The sequence below is a fragment of the Ailuropoda melanoleuca genome, chromosome 6 (genome assembly GCF_002007445.2).
Source record: "Ailuropoda melanoleuca isolate Jingjing chromosome 6, ASM200744v2, whole genome shotgun sequence".
In the NCBI taxonomy this organism is placed as follows: domain Eukaryota; kingdom Metazoa; phylum Chordata; class Mammalia; order Carnivora; family Ursidae; genus Ailuropoda; species Ailuropoda melanoleuca.
This window is the reverse complement of record NC_048223.1, coordinates 15,625,590-15,648,669: the sequence shown is the minus strand read 5'-3', so window position 1 is coordinate 15,648,669 and position 23,080 is coordinate 15,625,590. Positions and strand designations below refer to the sequence as shown.

At 43.3% G+C, this 23,080-nt stretch overlaps 1 protein-coding gene across 1 annotated transcript in view; it reads left to right on the top strand.

Annotated features, from left to right (window-relative positions):
• Window positions 1-22,807, top strand: part of ACP3 (acid phosphatase 3) — a 45,470-nt gene extending 22,663 nt beyond the window's left edge. The window contains exons 7-11 of the mRNA XM_002926252.4: window positions 898-1,030; window positions 5,217-5,299; window positions 7,621-7,724; window positions 11,147-11,316; window positions 22,223-22,807. Coding sequence (XP_002926298.2) covers window positions 898-1,030; window positions 5,217-5,299; window positions 7,621-7,724; window positions 11,147-11,316; window positions 22,223-22,341 — 609 coding nt within the window. The 3' untranslated portion in view covers window positions 22,342-22,807. The remainder of the gene's footprint in view (window positions 1-897; window positions 1,031-5,216; window positions 5,300-7,620; window positions 7,725-11,146; window positions 11,317-22,222) is intronic.
• The last annotated feature ends 273 nt before the right edge of the window (window positions 22,808-23,080 follow it).

Below are 23,080 nucleotides of genomic sequence, written 5' to 3'. Positions count from 1 at the left end.
CCCCATAACGCCGGGATCACGCCCTGAGCTGAAGGCAGACGTTTAACCGCTGTGCCACCCAGGCGCCCCAATAAGCCATATTTCGGTTCAAGTCTTGATTTTTTTTTTCTTCCTTACTATGGGTTGATCTGAGCTGTTCCATGATGTGGCCGTGGTGCATGGTTTGCTTTTCATTTCTCTCCCACTTATTTCTTCCATAGGCACTCCACTTTGATCTTCTCTTTCAAGAACTCTCTCTCTCTCTCTCTCTCAATCCTTGAATCTGGGTGTTATGAATCAACTTTTTTTCATACCAAGTAATAAATATTGGCAAGAAGTCTACACCGGCCCTGCTGTCCAGCTTATTCATCCATGTAATACATATTCACTGAGAGCCTACTGTGTGTATGGTACACATTCCCCAGGAGTCAGTGAACTGCAAGCTGATGGGAATGGAGGGTCTGGTATTGAAGGCTCCAGAAATATATTGCCTCTCCTAGCTGTCTTCTCAGGGCACTCACTCAGCTTTGACAGAAATATCATCGAACCCTGTCAGTGTCAGCTTCCCCACAGGTTCATAGATTTCTAAACCTTTCGTAAACGAAAGGACATCCTATGATAGGACATCCTATCATAACGAAGGTACATTCTTGCCCTACCTCACCCTTACCCTGCAAATTAGAAATCCCTCCTTTGGACCTACGGTTCAGCCAAAAGCTACGGACTTGGTAGGAAGGGGCGAATCAGTCTCTGTGAATTTCCCTGCTGAAAATTAATACCACGACTTACCACAAAGTAAAGTTTTCCTAGAGAGAAATGGCAGGATAAGAAAGACTAGGCTCAGTAGTTCTTGAGGGACAAAGAGGACAAAAAAGTCAAATAAAAATACACATTTTCTTCTCTTTTTCTTTGCTACAGAGTGTTCACAATTTCACGTTACCCTCCTGGGCCACAGAGGATACCATGACTAAGTTGAAAGAATTATCAGAATTGTCCATCCTGTCTATCTATGGAATTCACAAGCAGAAAGAGAAATCTAGACTGCAGGGGGGTAAGTATATAAAAAAGTGGAAGGACTGTACTAGATTTGTGGTTGAGTGATCCGGGTCTGAGTGCCGTCCCACCACTAATCAGCTGCGTGACGTTGGACTAGTCACGTCATCTCTCCAGCGCTAGTTTCCATTCTGCAAAATGGGAATAATAATGATGCCCTCCTCACAGGGAGTAAGGATTAAAATAAGTGTATGTATTCAGAAAGTTTGAGATAAACAGTAGCTGGCATATAATACACTGCCAATAAACATGATGTGTTTTTATAGTCATTAATATTACCTACTCTGGGCCTTAGTTTTCCCCATCTAGAACATGGAAGCTTTGGGCTAAAGCTAAATGATACTTTTCATCCTTTCCAGATCAAACAATTAAGGATTTTGTATCTAAGCCCCATGAAAAGCAATTATGTCTGGCTGCCTATAGGATGAATTCTTCAAGTGGGAAGTATGACGAAAGAGGCCTGTTTCCCTGAGGTCCTTGTTAGTAGCCATTGTGAAAGTTAATTGCAGACTAATTATGTCATGTAGAGTCATACATATTGCAATTGACGAATTTATGGCACAGCTTAAATTTTTCCATTGGTGTTGAAAGACATTTATTTCTCAGTGATGCCTCCTTTCAGCTGGATTTGGCATAGGACATCCTATCATAACGAAGGTAGACCCAGGCAAGAGGCTGCCAAGCCCTTATAATCAGCATAGGTGGGTGGAAGAAAGGAGGTAGAACCAGACAGGACAGCAAGAGATGCTGATGCCTCTGAGGGCAGTTGGGCGGCAGGCCAAGACACCATGGGGGGCGTCAGCTCTAGGGGTTGTTGATGTAGACATTAAAAGTGAGGATGGAGAGCAAGAGGAGGTCCATTATGTCAGGTAGACATAACAGTGAAGAAATTCTAAGCCACAGGAGATGTTCCAAGTCACAGACTTTAGACAGTTTGAGAGAAACAGAGCAATCACATCAAGACTCCAACCATTGCCAGCCCCTGTTCACTGTGGGGTGAGAACCAGTTCAGCAGAGCCCCAGGAGAAGATGTGGAGGCAAAGCTTCCTGGCTGTTGGACCAAACTGGGCAGATTTTCACTCAGGGCTGTGTGTTGGGACGTGGCCCAAGCAGCAGCCTCATCTGATGTGTAAACAAGAAAGGAGGCAGAGGGTGGACATTGGGCCCCATTGGCTACACATACACCAGGTCTTGTTCCTGAACCACCAGGTGCCAGAGGTATGACCCAATCCCAAGCCGCATCAGATGGTGGAGACAGGGCTCTTGAGCAAGTTCCCCCAACCCAGTCACGATGGCTGAGGAGGTCAGCCCCTCACCACTCAACATGCAGTCCGGGAGCAGCATCACCAAGCCCCTGGTTGGAAATGCAGACTCTCAGGCCCCACCCCAGACCACCTGAATCAGAATCTGCATTCTACAGCGATCCCTAGGTACCTCACGAAACATGAACATTCAGAAGCGCTTTTCTAGATGCCAGAATTGTGAAGAAATGGGCCAGGAAGGCCAGGCAGAAACTGAGAAGAGTCTAGTAATAGATGCAGGAGTCTGAATAGGAAGAAAAACTGGGGGTTTTCCTCACAGTTTATTCATGTTTCCTCCTCTTGTTTTCCTTTGACTACTAGACATTGCATTTCAGGGAAGTCACTTCCCCGCTCAATCCGGTTTTCCCCTCTGCTGAGTACGTTGAACTAGATTGTGTCTGTTAAGGGTCATTTCCTAAGCTGTTCTTTTGGTCTCAACTCCAAAGGCTGGTATTTGTGTGAATGCACCTGTCCTATTTTCTGGAGAAGTCCAGGGTGTGGATTGGCCAGGAGATTGTTTCCTGAGTGATTCCTGCCAAAACCCAAGTTCAGCCTATTGTTTGGATCTGGCTAGGCAAGAGAGATTTGTCAACGACATGCTTGTTGGATGATGAAGCGGCTAAATGCAATCCTACAGAGAAAACATATGTTGTCTGGGTGACACAGAGTCACACAGGAGCACCAGGACTTTGACTGGCATCTTGCGATCTTTGCCGAAACTTGTGTTCCATCAGTTGGTTTTAGGGATGACTTAGTTTGGTACTCCACACCCCTCCACACACCTCCTTCTACACACACACACACACACACACACACGCACACCATAAAAATTCCTGAGGTTCATTTAGGAATTTTTGATAAATGGCTGGTCATGTCTGTATTAAAGCAAAGCTGTCCTCTCTGTATGTCACAGGTTGATGTAAGCTACAGCCTGCAAGCCAAATCCAGTCTGCTGCCTATTTTTTTGTAAATAAAATGTGATTGAAACTCAGCCACATTCATTTAGGTAGTGCTATGGCTGTTTAGGGGCTTCTCCCTGAGAGGGAACAGTTATGGCCGACTATATGGCCCGCAGAGCCTAAAACATGGTCTGGCCCTTTATAGAAAACGTGTGCCAGCCCCTGCTGTAGCTCCCGAGTGTGGGAGGGGAAGCTTGTGTCTTCCAGGCAGGGATACTTTGTCTAGTGTAAGCAGTTAATAAATGATGCCACAGGGAGCTCAGAAGCTAGGCTGTGCTACAGTGTAGTCTAAGGATTAAGACATGCTGGATTCGGAGGAGTTCAGCTCCTCTGTGCACATGGTGTGGAATCTTGGACAAGTTGCTGAAAGTCTCTGAACCTCAGTGTCCCCTCCCATAAAACCTAATTACTGGCATGCCAGGGCCTGGGGGTAACTGTGGTGGTTACTAATACCTAGTTTCTTCTGGGGCAAGATGGACAGTCACCCCAGAACCAAGAGCTGAGATCATATCCCATTGTCAACCCCGAAGGCTGCTGCAGAGGCACCTGTCAATGGACAGGTTGCTGACAGGTGATGGTGTCATCCCTAAAGGACGCTGAGAAAGCCACCTTCTCTGAAGCAGAGGGATGTAGACCTGTTGGAGATGTGGCTTCCAGGTTCTTCCATTCCTAGTCAAGGGAGTCCCAGCATCTACAGAGAGAGCAAACCGTCTCCCTTCCTAATTAACCCTTTATGGTGCCTCTTGGTAGACAGATGAATGAACAGTCTCTTTGTACTATTTTATGAGCTTTTTGAGGGCAGGAGTGTGATTCGCCTAGCATAGCATCTGACCCATGGTAGCTGCTCAGTGTGTTTGCTGAGTGGGCCGGAGAGTCTGGAATGACAGTCTGTTAACATCAATGCCTGCTCTTTACAAAAACAAACTGGTCATTCTGAAGCCAGGAGATTACACATGTAGTACAGAAACCACCAGGGGCGCCTAGGTGACGTGGTCCGTTGAGTGTCAGACTCTTGGCTGTGGCTTAGGTCCTGATCTCCAGGTTATGGGATCGAGCCCCACATCTGGCTTCACGCTCAGTATGGAATCCTCCCTCTCCCTCTGCCCCTCCCCACGGCACACACTCTCTCTCCCTAAAATAAATTAATAAATCTTAAAAAAACAAACAAACAAACAAAACAACCACCGGAGATATAAGGAGTGTTCAGGTGACGGTTGTGGAAATCCAGCACCTGGCACCCCAAGATACCCCTCAGCCTTCACTGTCGGCCAGGAGGGTGGAAACTCTGAGTTGTGTGCCTGCCCTTCACCACCTCAGCAACAACAGATATGAGGGGCAAGAGCGCTCCTCTGTGGAGCCCTCAGATGGAAGATGCTGGCTGCCCCCTAATAGTGATCCCCAGAGATGGTCCACAGAAAACAGTCCATGCCCTATACAGACATCCAGAGAGCTGCTTTTTCCCATGGCCTCCCACAGGTTTGACTACCAGAGAGTAGAATCAAGAGAGGTCGAGACAGAATAGACGCCAGGCTGTCATTTCAGGGCTGCCCTGGAGAAAAGCACCAGCTAGCAACTGTCTGAAAAATACCATTTGTCATTCCTTCCGAGTTCCTCAGCCTCCTATCTCAAGCTTTGACAAGACCTGGGGAGAGTAGGGTCCTCGTATGCCAACCCAGCTCTCCTTGCCCAGCCTGTGGATGAGTCCCTGTATGTTACCAGGCCTCAGCTTTCTCACTGTAAATGGGGGATAGAAGTAGGGATTCAGTAGAACCCTGTAAAGCACACAGTAGATGCTCAACCAAAGTGACTTCTTTTCCTCTCTTAGGTCTTGAGAATCACGGCAGGGAGAACCAGAAAGTAGGAATTAACGGAAAGTTTAAGCCCATGCTTGGTTCAGCTCCTTTGTTGATCTTTCTTTTTTAAGGTGTCCTGGTCAGTGAGATCCTCAATCACATGAAGAGTGCAACTCAGCCCTCGAACCACAGAAAGCTTGTCATGTACTCTGCGGTAAGTGTCTTCACCTCCGCTCGACATCACTTCGTTCAGGCAGCCATGTCTTTGAGGAGGGAGCCTCCTTTTCTTCCTCATCATTTCCCTATGGCCCAGTAGATGGTAGACATTTTAGACAGTGATTCTTCAACTCTCCTAAATATGTATATACAAGACCACCTACATGGTTGGCATTTTTAAATTTTATTTATTTTATTTNAGTGATTCTTCAACTCTCCTAAATATGTATATACAAGACCACCTACATGGTTGGCATTTTTAAATTTTATTTTATTTTAACTTTTTTTTTTTAAGATTTTATTTATTTATTCGACAGAGATAGAGACAGCCAGAGAGAGAGGGAACACAAGCAGGGGAGTGGGAGAGGAAGAAGCAGGCTCATAGCGGAGGAGCCTGATGTGGGGCTCGATCCCATAAAGCCGGGATCACGCCCTGAGCCGAAGGCAGATGCTTAACCGCTGTGCCACCCAGGCGCCCCCCTATTTTATTTTAACTTTTAATTTTAAAACTAAATACATAATTCTGGCCCTTAAGGCGTTTACAGTCTGGGACTGACAAGAAGACATAAACAGCATACAAAGCAGTATAGAAATGCAGTGCAAACAAGCGCTTTGGTGACACGGAGAAGGCAAGTATCACTTCTGTTCCAAACTAAAAGCAAAGCATGAACAGGATGTGGTGATGAATGGGATGCGGGCAGGGAGTAACGATGTGGAGGTACAACCACAGGTGAAGGCCATGTTTCCAGCCTCCAGGACGGCAAGGAGGGTAGAACCATTAACCCGCCGTTAACCGAGGTGCTCTGGCCACGGGAATGGAGCGAGTTAGACAACTGGGTTTGAAAGGCCAGGGAGCATCCAAATAGAAATCTCCAGGGGGCAAAAGGACTAGAAGAGAGGAGAAAAAGAGCTGCAACGTGAAGTTAGAGCCAAATGGGGTGCAGAAAGGAAAAGGGAGGTCTCGGTGAAGGCTTCAGCTTAGGAGCAGGGGCCAGGGAAAGGCACTGTTCAGGGGGTGGGGACGGGGGCAGGGGTTCAAGGGGTGTGTAGAGCACCGAAATGGCTGTCCGGGGAGTCTGCAATGAGCAGGGAACCAGGACACACAGGGTGGGAACTCGGCTTCCCACCCGCTTCTCTATGACAGGGGAGTTCTCAGATGTGGTTTGGCTGGAGAAAGCCATGTTTTCATTCTGCAGGAAGATGAAAGATGGAAGACTTCCAGGGAAGCTCGTTGCTTCTCTGAGTTTCTGGATGGTGTAAGCCAAAGAGCTCCTGGACGGAACAGCGTAGTCCTTCCTGGGCAGGGGCTTCTGGAAACCAGTCCGTTCTGCCAGTTTCTTTAGTTTCACATCTGGTTTCCAGTTCTAACTTGCGTGATTTCTGGCAAGTCATAAATCTGTAACTCTAGTTCTTTCTCCAGTAAATCAGTTCTAAGCCCTTTTAAATACGGCCATAGAGTTTAGGCAACCAAATGTTATGCCCATTTTGTAGATATAGATGCTGAGGACTTTCAAAGATGATATAGTTAATTAGTGGCCAAACTGGGACTGAAGACCAGTGCCCTATGCCTCTAGACACTCTGGGATGAACAATTAACAATTAATTTTGGGCTATGCACTCTATTTCCTTACATTTTAACCTAACATTTATAGCCTTATATATTCTTCCCCAACTTTACTTTTTTAAGATTTTTTTATTCATTCATTTGAACAGAGAGAGAGAACACAATCGGGGGAAAAAGTAGGGGGAGAGGGAAGCAGACTCCCGCTGAGCAGGGAGACTGACATGGGGCTCAATCCCAGGACCCTAGGATCATGACCTGAGCAAGTAGATGCTTAACTGACTGAGCCACCCAGGCGTCCCTCTTCCCCAAGTCTAAAATCACAGATTATTCTAATCTGTAGAAGAAATATAATCTAGCATTAATATGTTCCAAATATTTTAAAATTTAATGAAAATCAATGAAACAAGTTAAAATAGATGTTGCACTGGGAAAAAGCATGGTACAAAACCTGCACACTGGACTCAAATTTACTTTCTTCCTTTTTGGGGTTATATGATTAAGCAAGTTACTTAATTTATCAGGATCTGCTTGTTCATCTTTTTAATGGGAATAATGTTATGTAAAAAAAGCACACTGCCTAGCACACAACAGATGCTCCATAAAACTTAGTCCTTCCCCTCTCTACCATGGGGGCATGGCACATTTATGTGAATCAGAAACCATCATCGTTCTCTACAAGTGCCTAATACTACCTATGGAATGTATATCTGAATCAGAGGTAAAGATCAAAAATGACTTGTTTCAAATCCCCACAGCATGACACTACCGTGAGTGGCCTACAGATGGCACTAGATGTTTACAATGGAATCCTTCCTCCCTATGCTTCCTGCCACATAATGGAATTGTATCTTGAGAAGGGGTAAGTATCTAAGAGGTGCTTTTCACACTTAATACCGCTGGCCCCCGGGTTTTGTTATTATTGTTGTTATTATTAGCTTAAATATTTTCTTAAAACATTTAATTTTCAGTTAGGTACGTACATTTAAAATCATATACTATGTAAAATAATTCCCTAAGTTAAAAATATTGCTATTTTTCCACTTTCAAATTTCATGAAACAAATTATCCAAACTCTTTGTATGCATCTTAATATGTATCTTCACCACTAGAGCCAATTTTGAGTCCCCTCAAACTGTTTTCCAGATATATTAACTAATAAGGGTAATTTTCACTGCTATACAAATGAACATCAGATTCTCAGAGGCTTATCCCAATGGATGTTTCTTTCTCACTCATCCAATTCTCCAACAGAGATGTCTGTCATCACTTGTGGTGCCTGGGTGGCTCAGTCAGTTAAGCGTCCAACTCTTGATTTTGGCTGAGATCATGACCTCAGGGTCATGAGATCAAGCCCCACATCAAGCTCAGCACTAGACTCTCTTTTCCTTTCCCTCTGCCCTTCCACCCCCAAAAAGAGAGGGAGGGAGGGAGAGAGAGAGAGAGAGAGAGAGATGATGTCCCTGGCCATTAGGAGGTGACTCATCCATGGTGTGATTTGGAAACCCAGGGTTCTATCTTTTTAGGACCTATAGAAAGCCTATAACTCCCATAGGCACAATAGTGATTCCTCTCTGATGGATTTGGGCAAAGTAAATTGAAAGGAGTCACCATTTTAAATGCCAATAAGAACATTCATGATTCTGGGGAAGAAGTCAAAATACCAACATTATCAGAAGTTTGGAAGAAGTTGATTACAAAGCCCTCATGGACGACTTGGAGGGATTTAAAACTTCAGTGCAGATGTTGTAGAAATAACAAGAGAACTAGAATTAGAAGTGGAGCCTGAAGATGGGACTGGATCGCTGCAATCTCATGTTAAAACAAACAGATGAGGAGTCGCTTCTTATGGATGAGCAAAGAAAGTGGTTTCTTGAGGTGGAAACTACTCCTACTCCTGGTGAAAATGCTGGGGAAATTGTTGTTGAAATGACAAATAAAAGCAACAGTAGGGTTTGAGGAGATTGACTCTAATTTTGAAAGAAGTTTTACTGTGGGTAAAATGCTATCAAACAGGATCACATGCTACAGAGAAATGGTTTCTGAAAGGAAGAGTGGCAGACTTCACCATTGCCTTATTTTAAGAAATTGCTATAGTCACCCCAGACTTCAACACCACCCTGCGGTCAGCAGCCATCAACACTGAGGCAAGACCCTCCACCTGCAAAAAGATTACAATTCGCTGAAAGCCCAGATGATGGTTAGCATTTTTTAGCAATAAAGTATTCTTAATTAAGTTATACACATGTTTTAGACATAAATCTATTTACAATATAATGTAAATATAACTTTTATATGCACTGGGAAACCAAATAATTCATTTGATTCACTTTATTGTGATATTTGCTTTATTGTTCTGGTCTGAAACCAAACCCACAACATCTCCAAGGAATGTGTACAGTCTCTTGGTCCCACCTACATGCAAGGGAGTCTGAGAAATGTAGTCACTTTTCAACCATAACTCTATTATATGGAAAGAGGATCATGAATTTTGATTGACTGTTAGTCATCTATGCCATATCATCTTGAGATAAAAGATGCTGTCACTGGGAAAGTCATCCCGGGTACAATTAGTCATTCATATAATATTGGGAAGTTTTTAAAAACATATCTCTAGGTGAATATGTGTGGTTACTACTGTTTATGTGGCTTTTAAAAGCAAGGTTTTTTTATTTTTTTTAAAGATGTTATTTATTGGGGCACCTGGGTGGCACAGTGGTTAAGCATCTGCCTTCAGCTCAGGGTGTGATCCCGGCGTTATGGGATTGAGCCCCACATCAGGCTCTTCCGCTATGAGCCTGCTACTTCCTCTCCCACTCCCCCTGCTTGTGTTCCCTCTCTCGCTGGCTGTCTCTATCTCTGTCGAATAAATAAATAAAATCTTTAAAAAAAAAAAAAAGATGTTATTTATTTATTTGACAGACCGCGAATGAGGGAACACAAGCAGGGAAACTGGGAGAGGGAGAAGCAGGCTTCTCGCTGAGCAGGGAGCCCGATGCGGGGCTCAATCCCAGGACACTGGGATCATGACCCAAGCCAAAGGTAGACGCTTAATGACTGAGCCACCCAGGCGCCCCCAAAGTGAAGTTTTTTTTAAAGATTGATTTATTCATTTTAGAGATAGACAGAGACAGAGCACGAGCAGGAGGGGCAGAGGGAGAGGGAGAGAATCTCAAGCAGACTTCGATTCTAGCGCAGAGCCCGACTGGGGGCTCGATCCCGTGATCATCAGATCACGACCTGAGCCGAAACCAAGAGTTGGATGCTTAAACAACTGCTCCACCCGTGCACCCCTGCAAGTGATATTTTAGAAGCCTTGTTTATAAAAACACCCAACAGTTACGGTTGTGAGGTTACTACCCCAAGGATGATCACTAAATCCTACTTCAGTTTGTCTCCTGCTTCTTTGGCAAATGACTCCGTAAGGCCCTCATACTGGTTTTAAAAGGTTGTCATGCATCTTGTTTTTTCAAATAAAGTATCAAATATGAGGGAGTATGAGGACTTCGGTATACACCCACACCCTCTCTCTGAGGTGTAATTTTGACAACGTCTGGGTGTATATTTAAGCACAGGTGTGTTAAATATTGCTCAGTTCCAGGTTTATTGCCTGGATAAGGAAAGCAGGGGTACCTTCATTCAGAGGAAAACCTAAAAGAAATCCTGAGAGAGGAAAAGAGAAAATGAAGCAAATGAGAATCATGAAGGGTAGAGAATAAGAGAAAGAAAACCCAACACCTTACCTGTCCCCCACTTCTTACTCAAAGCCTCATCAGATCACCCCAATCCCCCCACCATCACCTCTCAGCTCCCTCTCCAATTAAGCATCCTGGTCCCCACCTCTTTTGTGCCGGTTATCTAACGTACCAGCCCTCCCATTTCCACCTTCTGGATCTGGCCCTCCCCATTCCCACACCTATGTTGGCTAATATCTACTCACTCCTGTAAATTCTTCCCCTCTTAACTTGTGTCTTCTTAACTTCTTTGTTTTTGTTTTGTTTATTTTTTTAGATTTTATTTATTTGACAGAGAGAGAGTGCACACGTGGGGGGGAGGGGCAGAGGGAGAAGCAGACTCCCCGCTGAGCAGGGAGCCCAGTGCAGGGCTTGATCCCAGAACCCTGGGATCATGACCCGAGCTGAAGGCAGGTGCTTAACCAACTGAGCCACCCAGATGCCCCTACCCTCTTAACTTCTTAACATATTACAGGCCAGGTGGGAAATAATTCAGTGGCATTTCAACGACACAGAATTAATGGCTCTGTCTTCTCCCTTTCTCCACCAGGGAGTACTTTGTAGAAATGTACTACCGGAATGAGACCCAGCATGAGCCATACCCCCTCACGCTGCCAGGCTGCACTCCCAGCTGTCCTCTGACGGAGTTTGCTGAGCTGGTTGCCCCTGTGATCCCCCAGGACTGGTCCGCAGAGTGTACGACCACAAGCAATGACCAAGGTACTAAGAATGTTATGGATTGGTGTATATGCAAAGCTCTGCAGAAAAGGCAGAATACCCTTTCTCCAGGCAGATGGTGGCTTTGAGAGTAGAACTCAACCATCACCCCTAGCTTTGAGCGAAATGGGTTTGGGGTGATAATTGTCTGTTTCAGGGACACCCAACTTCAGTCAACTCCTACCTCTCCACCAGGCCCTGCCCCCACTTGCCTAAACCTTGACTTAGTTTTTTCAGTGTTAATAGAAAAGGGCATCATGTCAAAATAGAATCAGAGATAAAAGTTAGATCAAAGTTCGTGGGGTGGCCATGAGCTATATGATTGACCACATAGAACCTTTTGGGGGGGTTTGTGTTGTTTTTAAGAACTCCCAGCTATCACTTGAGCAGGACTGAATGAGGTTGTTCTTTAAGTGTCTGAAGTGAAATAGATTACAAACAAAATCCACAATCTAGAGTGAGAGCAAGGAAGGGAAGAAGTTAATCCTAGGCATATGGGCAAGGGACCAGCTTATGTATTAGCTCCAGCCTTCTCACAAGGAGAGGCAGAGAAATGAATACAGTGGAGCGATCCAGAGAAATCATCGACACTGGGAAACTGGTACTATTTTTTCTATTTATGTTAAAACATATTGGGTAGAAAAACTGAAAAGTAAATACATCTTTGTATCCTTTAGCCCTGGAAAATCCATGTTACTTTTGAAGAAACCAAAAGCAAAGTTGCCAGAACACATTGTTGTGTATAATATATATGGCAGCTCTTGGAGTGCAGACATCCTAGCAAATAAGTAATTTTATTTAGGTGCACAACACATCAGAGATGAGAGCCCTGCATGAGTGGTTTCTCTTGAAGATGATAAGAGACGCTGACTCTGGAGTTGATTTAAGAGAGAAAGTACGATGACACATATGAAACTGGAACAAAATTAGAAATGTAAGAATGTTCTAAATGCCTCCAAGAGCAAAACTTACTGGAATGTTGAAAGTATGGCCGTGTGAATGCTGTTCTGAGGACAAGAGGGATGTGTAAGGCTTTGACCCTGAGATCTTCAGGAAACCTCAGCAAGCTCACAGTCCTGCGGAAACTACTCACTAATACAAGAAGAAATCACGTGCAAATGACACTCTTTAGAGTCCTGTAGATTTGCCGGGTGGCAGATGCAACACACCTAGAGAACACCGTGCCACGTTACCATTACAGATAAAGATGAAATGGTTTCTAGAGATGGTTTCTACTGGATGCCAGAGTCCAGAGCAAAGCCATTCCCTCGCCACCCTTCCTCCCCCGTGCATGTAACTTTCCTCCAGCAGTAAGCCAAAGGTAAAATAGTGAATAAAGTCACTAGTAGGGAGTTCAAAAACATTACTTTCATAATGAATTGTGAAAAGTGAGTGTATGTTTAATTAGAATAAAATCTCAGAAGGACAGATTTGAGGGGCTCTATTTTTGTTTGGGGATTTTATTTTAATGGAACCGGAGGGAAAATACTAATGTAAAGTAAAAATGATTTTGACTGGCTTGGATGAATGTTTTACATTGAAAATGTATTTAGTTTGGACTTTATTGCTTCAGAAAAAGGCTAAGCTGATGGATGGCTCTGCTTCATCTATTAAGGGGGAATTTGCAAGAAAGCATCCTTGGAAAATGTACAATGTAGACAGGAAGCAAAAAGATACATGTTACACAGAATAACAAGGGTTATATCTTATGACTACAAAGGTTGCTAGGGGACAAGAGTTAACTGGATTCAGAGGGAGGGAGGCAGTAAGGAATGGCAGCAAAGGCTATCTGTAGGTAGCTGCACCATCTGAAATCAGTTTGGATGGAGGTTTCTAATGGTGTGGTACATGGTACTAGAAAGCCATTTATCAAATGTCTTAGTGACTTGAACCTGGAAAGAGTAGGGGAGTTACTCAGCAGAAGATTCTGGGTCCAAGGAGATTCCCACAGGTTTCCCTCAAGGGGCCAATTCTAATAAGACAAAATATCAGAAATACCTTTGCCTGACATAATTAGTGATCAATAAATATTTGCTCAAGGAATGTATAAATTACTTAACTTTCCTCCCTGAACCTACTGTCTCTCTCTTAATTTGCAGCAATATCCAATAAGCTGGTAGTTACTTTTGTTCCCATCCTCTCCTTTATTCTCCATAGCCAATCCACCACCTCCTCTTATCAAACCTACCTGTAGAGTGTTTAAAAAATTCTTTTCCTCAAGACAACAGCATCAGGGTGCCTGGGTGGCTCAGTCGGTTAAACATCTTCCTTCTGCTCAGGTCATGATCCTGGGGTCCTGGGATCGAGTCCCGCATTTTGCTCCTTGCTCATCGGAGAGCCTGCCTCTCCCTCTGCCCCTCCCCTTGCTTGTGCTCTCTTGCTCTCTCTCTCTCCCAAATAAATAAATAAAATCTTAAAAAAAAAAAAAAAGACACCAGGATCAGCAACTCAATATTCAAATAGAGTGAAACTAACTACAAAATATGTTAATAAAGAGAAAACATTAAGGATTGTTGTGCTGGGCCATGTGAAATTGGTCATGGTGTCATAGCAGGAGCATTTTCACCACAGAAATCAGCATATGCCACAAATCAAGAGTTTTGTTTTTTGTGTTTTTGATCCAGTTTACTAGCACACCACTGGTTTTAGCTCATAGAGAGCTTAGTAAGAGTCTATAACATGAGGTGGTCTCCAACAAGGTGAATTCAATAACTGAACTGCTTTAAGGAAAAAGGATTAGATTTGTTCCATATGGTCTCAAAGAGTGATGTTTGGGGCAGCAGGTAAAAATTTCAGAAGGACAGACTGCAATCAGTGTTGGGAAATTCCTGGAACAAGAAGTCCTGTTTGCCTTGGCAGAGACTCCACAAAACAGACCAAAGCATACAAGGTTATAGGCATTGAATGATTCCTTAGTAGGGCCACAAAATTTAGCAAATAAAAGTATAGGGTGCCCAAATAAATTTGAAAAATAGCTTTAACTCTTGGATTTTTATAATATATTGGGGGGGGGACGATGGCTACAGAACATTTAGGGTGTCCAGGGAAAGCCAATACAGAAACCAGGACAAACATTAAATACAGGACATATCCTAAACATGTAAAATGCCCGGCAACCCCACCACCTATGAAATCCTACTCCTACCTGTAAGCAGTGTTATTCACTAGTGCTAGACCCAATCAATTTCATTCTCATATCAACTAAGTTAAGCAGAATCTTTGCTGGGAAATTCATAAGTCTAAGTTCCATACTATATTACTTGAAAATGATAAAATTCTTTTTTTTAGAAAATACTTTCTTGGGACGCCTGGGTGGCTCGGTCGATTAAGCATCTGCCTTTGGCTCAGGTCATGATTCCAGGGTCCTGGGATCGAGCCCCACATCAGGTTCTCTGCTCAGCGGGGAGACTGCTTCTCCCTCTCCCTCTGCCACTCCCCCTCCTTGTGCTCTCTCTCTCTCTTTCTCTCAAATAAATAAATAAATAAAATCTTTTTTTTTAAATTAGAAAATACTTCCTTAATTCCAAAATTTTACTGACACCATCAGACTTTCTTTGCTAGCACTCTCCCAAACCCTCTAATCTCTGACATCACATATTTAGTGGGAAGGAGGATTACTGGTGGGAAGTTGCCTTATAATCTTTGTAAAGCTGAAACTCTATAGTAAATATGCACACATGCAAGGCAAGATCCAGACCCTTTTCCTCCTTGAATCTTCAGACAATGCCTAGAACCTGGTATCTTCAGTCAAAATTTACTAATTGAATAAAGGCTCAGCCCTGAAGTGTCTGGGTGGCTCAGTCGGTTAAGCATCCCACTGTTGATTTCGGCTCCGGTCATGTTCTCAGGATTGTGAGATTGAACCCCGAGTTGGGCTCCCTGCTCAGCAGGGTGTCTGCTTAAGATTCTCTCTTTCTCCTTCTGCCCCTACCCACCTCTCTCTCTCTCTCTGTGTCTCTCAAAATAAATAAATAAACCTTTAATAATAAATAAATAAATGTTCAGCTCTTCATACTTAGCCTGACTTCTTCATGGCTTGGTCCAGATATCAGAAGCCTAGAACCCAGTTGTTGAATAAATAGGGGAGAGAAACTGTGAATGAGCCTCAAATGTGACTGCACTATAAAGACTCGTCTTTATGACTACATATAAATATGTATAGGTCAATATGTCTGTGTTATTTGGTCTGTTTTCAGCATAGTCACCTCGGTATTTTCTTGTTTCCCCATTGCTATTTAGAGATCCTGTTCAATGATACCCCTTCCAGCAACCCCCCCCCCGCCCCGCTCAGAGAGAAGGCCAGTTACAGCACCTGTTTCTCATTCTTGTTGCCACTATCATCAGTTTCCCAGGACATGTGTCATCATTCATTAAGGACATTGGGAACTCGCTTTGGTATACACTGACTCACTCCTCACTCCCACTCCTGTCCTCCATCTAGGCAATTCTGACCTCACAGTAGTGGCCCATCCCATACCCTGCCCACCACAGCAATATCCAACCCTAGACTAAACCAACCACACAGTTTCTATGTTCTGATCGGCCGAGTGCATCAGAAGCCTGTTGTTATCATTGCAAATTATGAATGTTGAAACTTCTATTCCAACCCCAGGTGGATCTTTCAACACTACTTGGCACACGTATTCACCCTTACTGGACTTTTTTCCTGTACTCTACAGGAAAGCCTTGTTATTTTCCCCAGACTTTCAATTCCACCTTGGCTTCTTTAATTCTTATGAGATGACCTGAGAAGAGCAAGATGGTCCATTGAAAAGTCTTTCAGGTTCTCCTGTCACTACATCAAAATATCTTAGTAGCCTTAACCTGCCTTTGCTGCTGCCCCTCAGGAAAACATGTTCCTCCCTGAGTAACCTAACTCCTTTCCTCGTGCCTATGATCCCACCCCTCATCTCTTGGGACCTTGATGAATCGTAGCTTCATTTTCTTTCTCTGCGATGGCTTTCTTCTATTAGGAACATGCCCAAATCTCTCATCAAAGAATAGCTTCGAGCACCTGCTCTCACTCTCTTCAATCCCAATTTTCTTGAACTAATCATTTACATTCTGTATTTCCTCATCTCTCTCTCACTTCTGAACTATTTGAAAAAATGATGTTCTTCCTTCCATCTCTCTTTGGAAACATACCTTTTGAAAGTCATTGGTGCCTAATTCAGCAACTTGTCTTCCTTTTTCTGCCAATATCACATATCCCCATTTTACAGAAAAGAAAACTGAGCCTCAGAAAATAACATGCCACAAGCGGTAGGGTCAGGATTTAAGCCTCACACTCTCCAACACCATATTTCTACTGTATCATCTTCCCTTTCCATCCCACACTGGCTTGTTGACTATCCTCCTGAGACAAATTCCCAAAAATTAAATTAGCAGATCAAAGTATATGAATGTTTAATAAACAGGAGCTATTTTTTGAGTACCTATTATGTACCTAATAGGTGCCTATGGAGGAGGCGTTAAGTCTGCTAAGTAAACAGCAAGACAAGAAAATTGTCCCCATGTGACCTAGACCGCTTGGCAGGGGGGTGGGGAGGCAGGTAAGGAGGACAGGGAGATAAAGAATTAAGTACCGTGAATACTATAATAAAGTTATAGTACCGTGAATACGGTAAGTACCGTGAATACTATAATAAAGGACATGTGGAAAAGGCATTTAGCTTAAGTCTAAGAGGTCAGAGAAGGCTTTTCAAAAGGGGTGATGTTTAAACCAAAGCCTGAAGGAGATAAAGAATTAACTGGGTGAGTGGAGGTGTAGAAAGAGGAAAATGTTACAAACAAGAGAAAATGTGTAGAAACCCAAAGGCTAGAGACAACATATGGGGCATTTTAGGAATTAGAAGGAGTATGTCTGGTTAGAGTGCAAAGATGCTGAGGAGGTGGGCACTAAGTGTCTCAGGTCAAGTTGAGTAGCTCTGGCCATTAAAAGTTTTAGGCAGATAGGGGCACCTGGGTGACTCAGTCGGTTAAGCATCTGCCTTAGGCTCAGGTCATGATCCCAGGGTCCTGGGGGCGAGTCTGCATCAGGCTCCCTGCTCAGCAGGAAGTCTGTTTCTCCCTCTCCTACCCTCCTCCCCCTGCTCCTGCTCCCTCTCCCTCACTCTCTCAAGTAAATAAAATCTTAAAAAAAAAAAAAAAAAGATTTTAGGCAGAGGACAAATGATGGGCCAGGCTTCTTCTTTTAGGAAGACCTCTGCCTTCAGTGGGGAGAGTGGACTGGAGAGCAGTGGGACTGAAGGCAGGGAGCATGGCTGGGAGGCTGTTGCAGTAATCGAAGGACGAGGATGAGGGCAGACTTACTCAAAGGGGAAAGAGGAAGAGTAGACAGGACGTGGGGAGTAACAGCAAGAGGAAGAGGCTTTAATACTTATTGCCAAAATGGTTTTCAGGAAAGTAGTGCTGATTCACACGGCCTTCAGCAGCTTTCCCATGTTCCCCTGTGGAAGAGGACTTGTCAGTCATTTCCAGCCCTGTCTCTTCCCAGTAAGATACAATGGATCACTCCCTCTTTTTCTCAGATTCTAGAACATTATTCTTTCAAACTCACAAAATCCTTCACAGTACAAGGGAGTGTATAATTTAAAATATTAAGGAGAGAGAGAGAGAGAATCTCTCCTGAGACTTTTCATGTTCTCAGACTCATACCTTCCTCTAGCCCCCTAAATGACCATGTCCTATGAGTTGTCCTTGGTGCCCTCACTCCACCCTCAACATGAGCCAGTATTACCCAGGCCTCCGTCTTCTACACCTGCAATCTTTATTTCCATGTCTCCATATAGAATTCTAGACCTGTTTAGAATGCTAGCCCTCATCTGATCCTTTCTATGAGGATAATAACCCATCTTAATCCTGCATTTGAAATGAAATTTATTATCTCTTCCACTCCAAACTGATCCTTTTTAATGTGCTTCCAATCTCAGTTCATAGCCTAATCATCTTCTTCACCCAAACTAGAACCCATGGGTGGCCATGACCCCACTTCTCCTTTACCAGTACATTTAGTCCACGACAGCCTGTCAATTCTACTTCAGGAGTTGCTAGAATTCCATCATCCGTGCTGTCAGGACCACACTCCCAGTGCTGAGCCTTCAGTATCTTGTCAAAGGCATTTCTATAGTTATCAGACCTAGAGTATCTCTACCATCCTATTTTTCTCTGCAGTTGTTTTTTGTTTTAAACACAAATTGGGCCATGTCACTTCCATGTGTCATAATTGGTGATGATTTCCATGTTTCCCATGACAAACCAGACCTTCTAAGACCTAGGCCGCCACCTACCTCTCTGGTCTCGACTCACCAGAAGCTATACTCCATCCACGTGCAACTGCTCATTATTTCCCAAACACACTCTTGTGCAACTCATTCTGTCTCATGGCAAAGTCTTATTTACTTCAAAGGCCAGCTCAAATCCTAGCATTTTCTCAGAAAGATTTTCAACCTCTTTGTCTTCTACATAGAAAGCTTTATAGTAATCTCAACTTTTTCTCTATTCCAATGGCAAGTCTTTTGCACTTTTACTTTACTATTTATCACATGATCTCATAATTGTCTATCTGGTTCTCCCACTAGATATTGATGATCCCAAAAGCAGGGATCATGGAACCCCCGAACCCAACACTGGGTTAGGCCTATAGCTGGCCTAGCATATGGTGTGTGCCCACTGCCTGTCTAGGAAAGAATGAAGGAAGGAAAAAGATTGGGAAAGGACATTCCATGGACTACTATGACAACATAGCCAATAAAAAGAATTGAAAATAAATTTCCAAATACAGAAAGTTATCCATGAACATTAATTTTAAAGAATCATTTTTCTCTGCCTTCTTCCCTCATTTCCACTTAGTCCTAATTGAATAAATGTTCAGTTACCTCCACCTTTATATTAACTCCATTCACAGTGGTAATGGCACCTGTCCACCAGGATCCAACTTTATTAATATTCACCTTCTCATGATGCTAAGAGGCATCCTGACATCATGAGAAAAGCAATGAACTAAGAATTGAGAACCTGTGAGTTCTAGATCATTAAGTCTTTCCACAAATATTTATTGGGCACCTGCTATGTGCCAGGTACTATTCTAAGTGCCTGGGATTCATTCATGAACAAAAAAGACAATGAGTTTGCCTTCATGAGGCTTACATTCTATTAGGAGGCACGAGGAATGGATAATAAATAATAAACATAATAAACACTTTGGAAGGTGAGGATCCCAAGTGCCAAACTGGGAGTGGGTATGGGGAAAGGGCATATTAGTTGCACCTTTAAATAGAATGCCCTCACTGAGAAGATGAGATTTGAGGGGTGCTTGGGTGGCTCAGTTGGTTAGGCATCTGACTCTTGATTTCAGCCCAGGTCCTGATCTCGGGGTTGTAGGATTGAGCCCCACATCGGGCTCCAGGTTCAGCGAGGAGTCTGCTTCAGATTCTTTCCTTCTGCCCTTCCCCCTGCTCACTCTCTCTCTCTCTCTCAAATAAATAAATAAATCTAAAAAAAAAAAGATGAGATTTGAGCAAAGAAGGTGATGGAGTTGTCTAATGCAAAGATTTATGAGCAGATCATCTAGGCGGTGGTAGCAAGTATAGCAAAGGCAGTAAATGGGTGTGTGCCTGGAATGTCTAAGGAACAACAGGAAGGCCTGTGTGGCCAAAAGAGAGTAAGTGAAGGGAGAGTAGTAGGAGAGGAACTCCAAGAGGTTAATCAAGCTAGATGTTATAGAGCCTTATAAACTGTTATCATTAGGACTTTGGCTTTCATTCTGAGTAAGATGAGCACTCATTGCAGACTTTAAGTAGAGGAGTGTCATGAATTGACTTGAAGTCATTTGGCTGCTGTGTTGAAAATAGATTGTAGGGGATAAAGGATAGAATCTAGGGAACAAGTCAGGAGGATGTTGTAGTAATCCTGGCAAAAGTTGATTGTGGTTCCAAACAGGGAGGTGATAGAGGAGGGGAGAAATCACTGGTTTCTGGATATAATTTTGGTAGAACCAACAGAATTTCCTGTCATATTGATTACAGAATGTGAGAGAAAGAGAGGAGTCAAGGAAGTGTCCAAGACTTTGGGGCTGGGACACAAGAAGAAGGAAGTTTCCATCAACTGAAATGGGGAAGACTGCTGGAAGAACAAAGTTTGGGGCAGGGGAGGGCACAAGGGAATTGGGAGTTTAGTTTTGGACTAATTAAGATTGAAATCCCAGGGGCGCCTGGGTGGCACAGCGGTTAGGTGTCTGCCTTCGGCTCAGGGCGTGATCCCGGCGTTACGAGAGCCCCACATCGGGCTCCTCCACTATGAGCCTGCTTCTTCCTCTCCCACTCCCCCTGCTTGTGTTCCCTCTCTCACTGGCTGTCTCTATCTCTGTCAAATAAATAAATAAAATCTTAAAAAAAAAAAAATTCTTAAGATTGAAATCCCCATTAGATGTCCAAGGAAATATGTCAAGTACACAGTTGGATATGAGTCTTGAGTTTGGGGAAGATTTAAATTTGGAAGTCATTAGTGAAGAGATGGTTTTTAAAATCATGATACTGATAAGCCCACATATTCTAACCCAAATACAATTATCTGCTTATCCTTAGCCAAATTATCTAATCCCTCTTTTTTTTTCATCTCTACAATGATAAGGTTAAGTGAAATAAGTGATTTTCAACTGTGTTCCATGGAGCACTAGGGCTTCGTAGACAGAGCTGCCAGGATCAGAGAGATGTTTGCTTTCCCACGGCCTAAGCCAACAAGCAATCCTTTATTTCTACAGTGAAGATCAGACATATATTTAGAGATGGTACAAATTGATATTTATGATATATACAGTGTCATGGACATGTGTGTGTGTGTGTGTGTGTGTGTGTTTAGGGTAACTTTCCAGATGAAATAATGAATAACATCTCATAATAAATGACCCCACATATCTCCCCATGACTGGTCGGCTATCAAAGTGATATGTATAAATAAAGGTACAGATTAGCAATAGTACATGGTTATCCTAAAAATGCTTGCCATTGTTAACATGTGCTTAAGGTTTCCTCTCTAAAAGATATTTACTGAAAATCATTTTCAGAAACTTAAAGATACTATTCTATTTCTTTTAGACCCAATTAATGACAGTATTTCCTTTGACCCTTAGACCATGAGCAATTGATCATTTTAGCTGTATAAGAATGCATGAAGTTAAAGCTGGGAATGGACCTTAGAAATACTTTAATCAAAAAAAAGGAGAGGGGGAAGCCTGGATGGCTCAGACAGTTAAGCATCTGACTTTGGCTCAGGTCATGGTCTCAGGGTCCTGGGAGCCAGCCCTGCATCAGGCTCTGGGCTCAGCGGGAAATCTGCTTCTCTCTCTGCCTCTGCTCCTCCCCCCGCTTGTAGCCTCTCTCTCTCTCTCACATAAATAAATCAATCTTTTCTTTATTTAATCTATTTTTTAAAGATTTCATTCATTTATCTAAGAGAGAGAGAAGGCATGAGTGGAAGGGCAGAGGGAGTGGGAGAAGCAGACTCCCCTCTGAGCAGGGAGCCTGACTTGGGGCCAATCCCAGGACCCTGAGATCATGACCAAAGCCAAAGGCAGATGCCCAAACAACCGAGCCACACAAGCGCCTCTAAATAAATAAATCTTTAAAAAAAAAAAAAAAGAAATACTTCAATTACCCTCCCTTTACAGTGGAGCTGAGGCCCAGAGGTCAAAGGTCATGCCAGAACTGGAACCTAGGTCATCTCCTGACTCCTAGTCTAGTGTTCGTATCAACACACTATGCTGATTTCAAGGTTGCCTCAGAAATGCCACTGAAGTTTACAATTAAGGCACTGGGTGTGATCTTCCTATTTTCCTCATCTATTAATTTTACAATCTTTATATTTTCCTAATCCATTAATTTTACATTAATGCCCTTCCAAATTTCCACAGTTCTAAGGGTCGTCCTTGCCGTTGCCTTTTGCCTGGTGTCTGGTGTCCTAGTGGTGCTGCTGTTTACCTTCCTCCGCCATGGGCCCTGCTGGCACAGAGACCCCTATCGGAACATCTGAACAGATGGCTGGATGAAGGCAGACACACCAGACCAACGTCTTGGGATGGATGCAGCATCTCTCAGTGATGCCTCACTTAAAGGACAGGCTTTCACCACATGGACATCACCATGCCCATACCCTTCCCTTTGAGCCTGTCTAGAGCAGGGTGTGAACTCACAGTGACCGAAGGACTGATGAATGAACCCCAAGTTGCTTGGTTAGGTCTCCTGATGGTTGCACTCCTCATTGTAGTGTAGGCTTCTCATTCGGCTAGAAGGAGGCTCTTCTGCAAAGGATAGTTAAACTCCCTGGCATGGGTGTCCAGAAAGAAAGAAGAAATTGAACTCCAATCAGCCGCTGCCTGCAAAGAGCAAAGTGTGTGACAAAGACATAGATTAAAGTTTGGATAATGAAGACAATTAAACTAGAAGTAGTATCATGTAGGATGGTTCTTAAGAAGAAAGACCCAATTAGAAGGTATAAATAAATCATTTCTTTAGCTGTTAAGTAGATTAAATACAAACATGTACACACTCCTGAAAAGAAACTCCTACCAGTATTTGGTAGCTTACAGCTTTCTGTATGTGTGTATGTATTGATGTATTGAAACTGCCTTAGAGAGAGGTATTTCATTCTCAGCAACTGTAATATCAACTACTGTAATGGTGGCTCAGGTCATTTCCCCCACAACTTCTATAATGGGAAATAACTAGAAAATCCAGGCAGCCATGTTTCTTTTTTTTTTTTATGTTTCTTT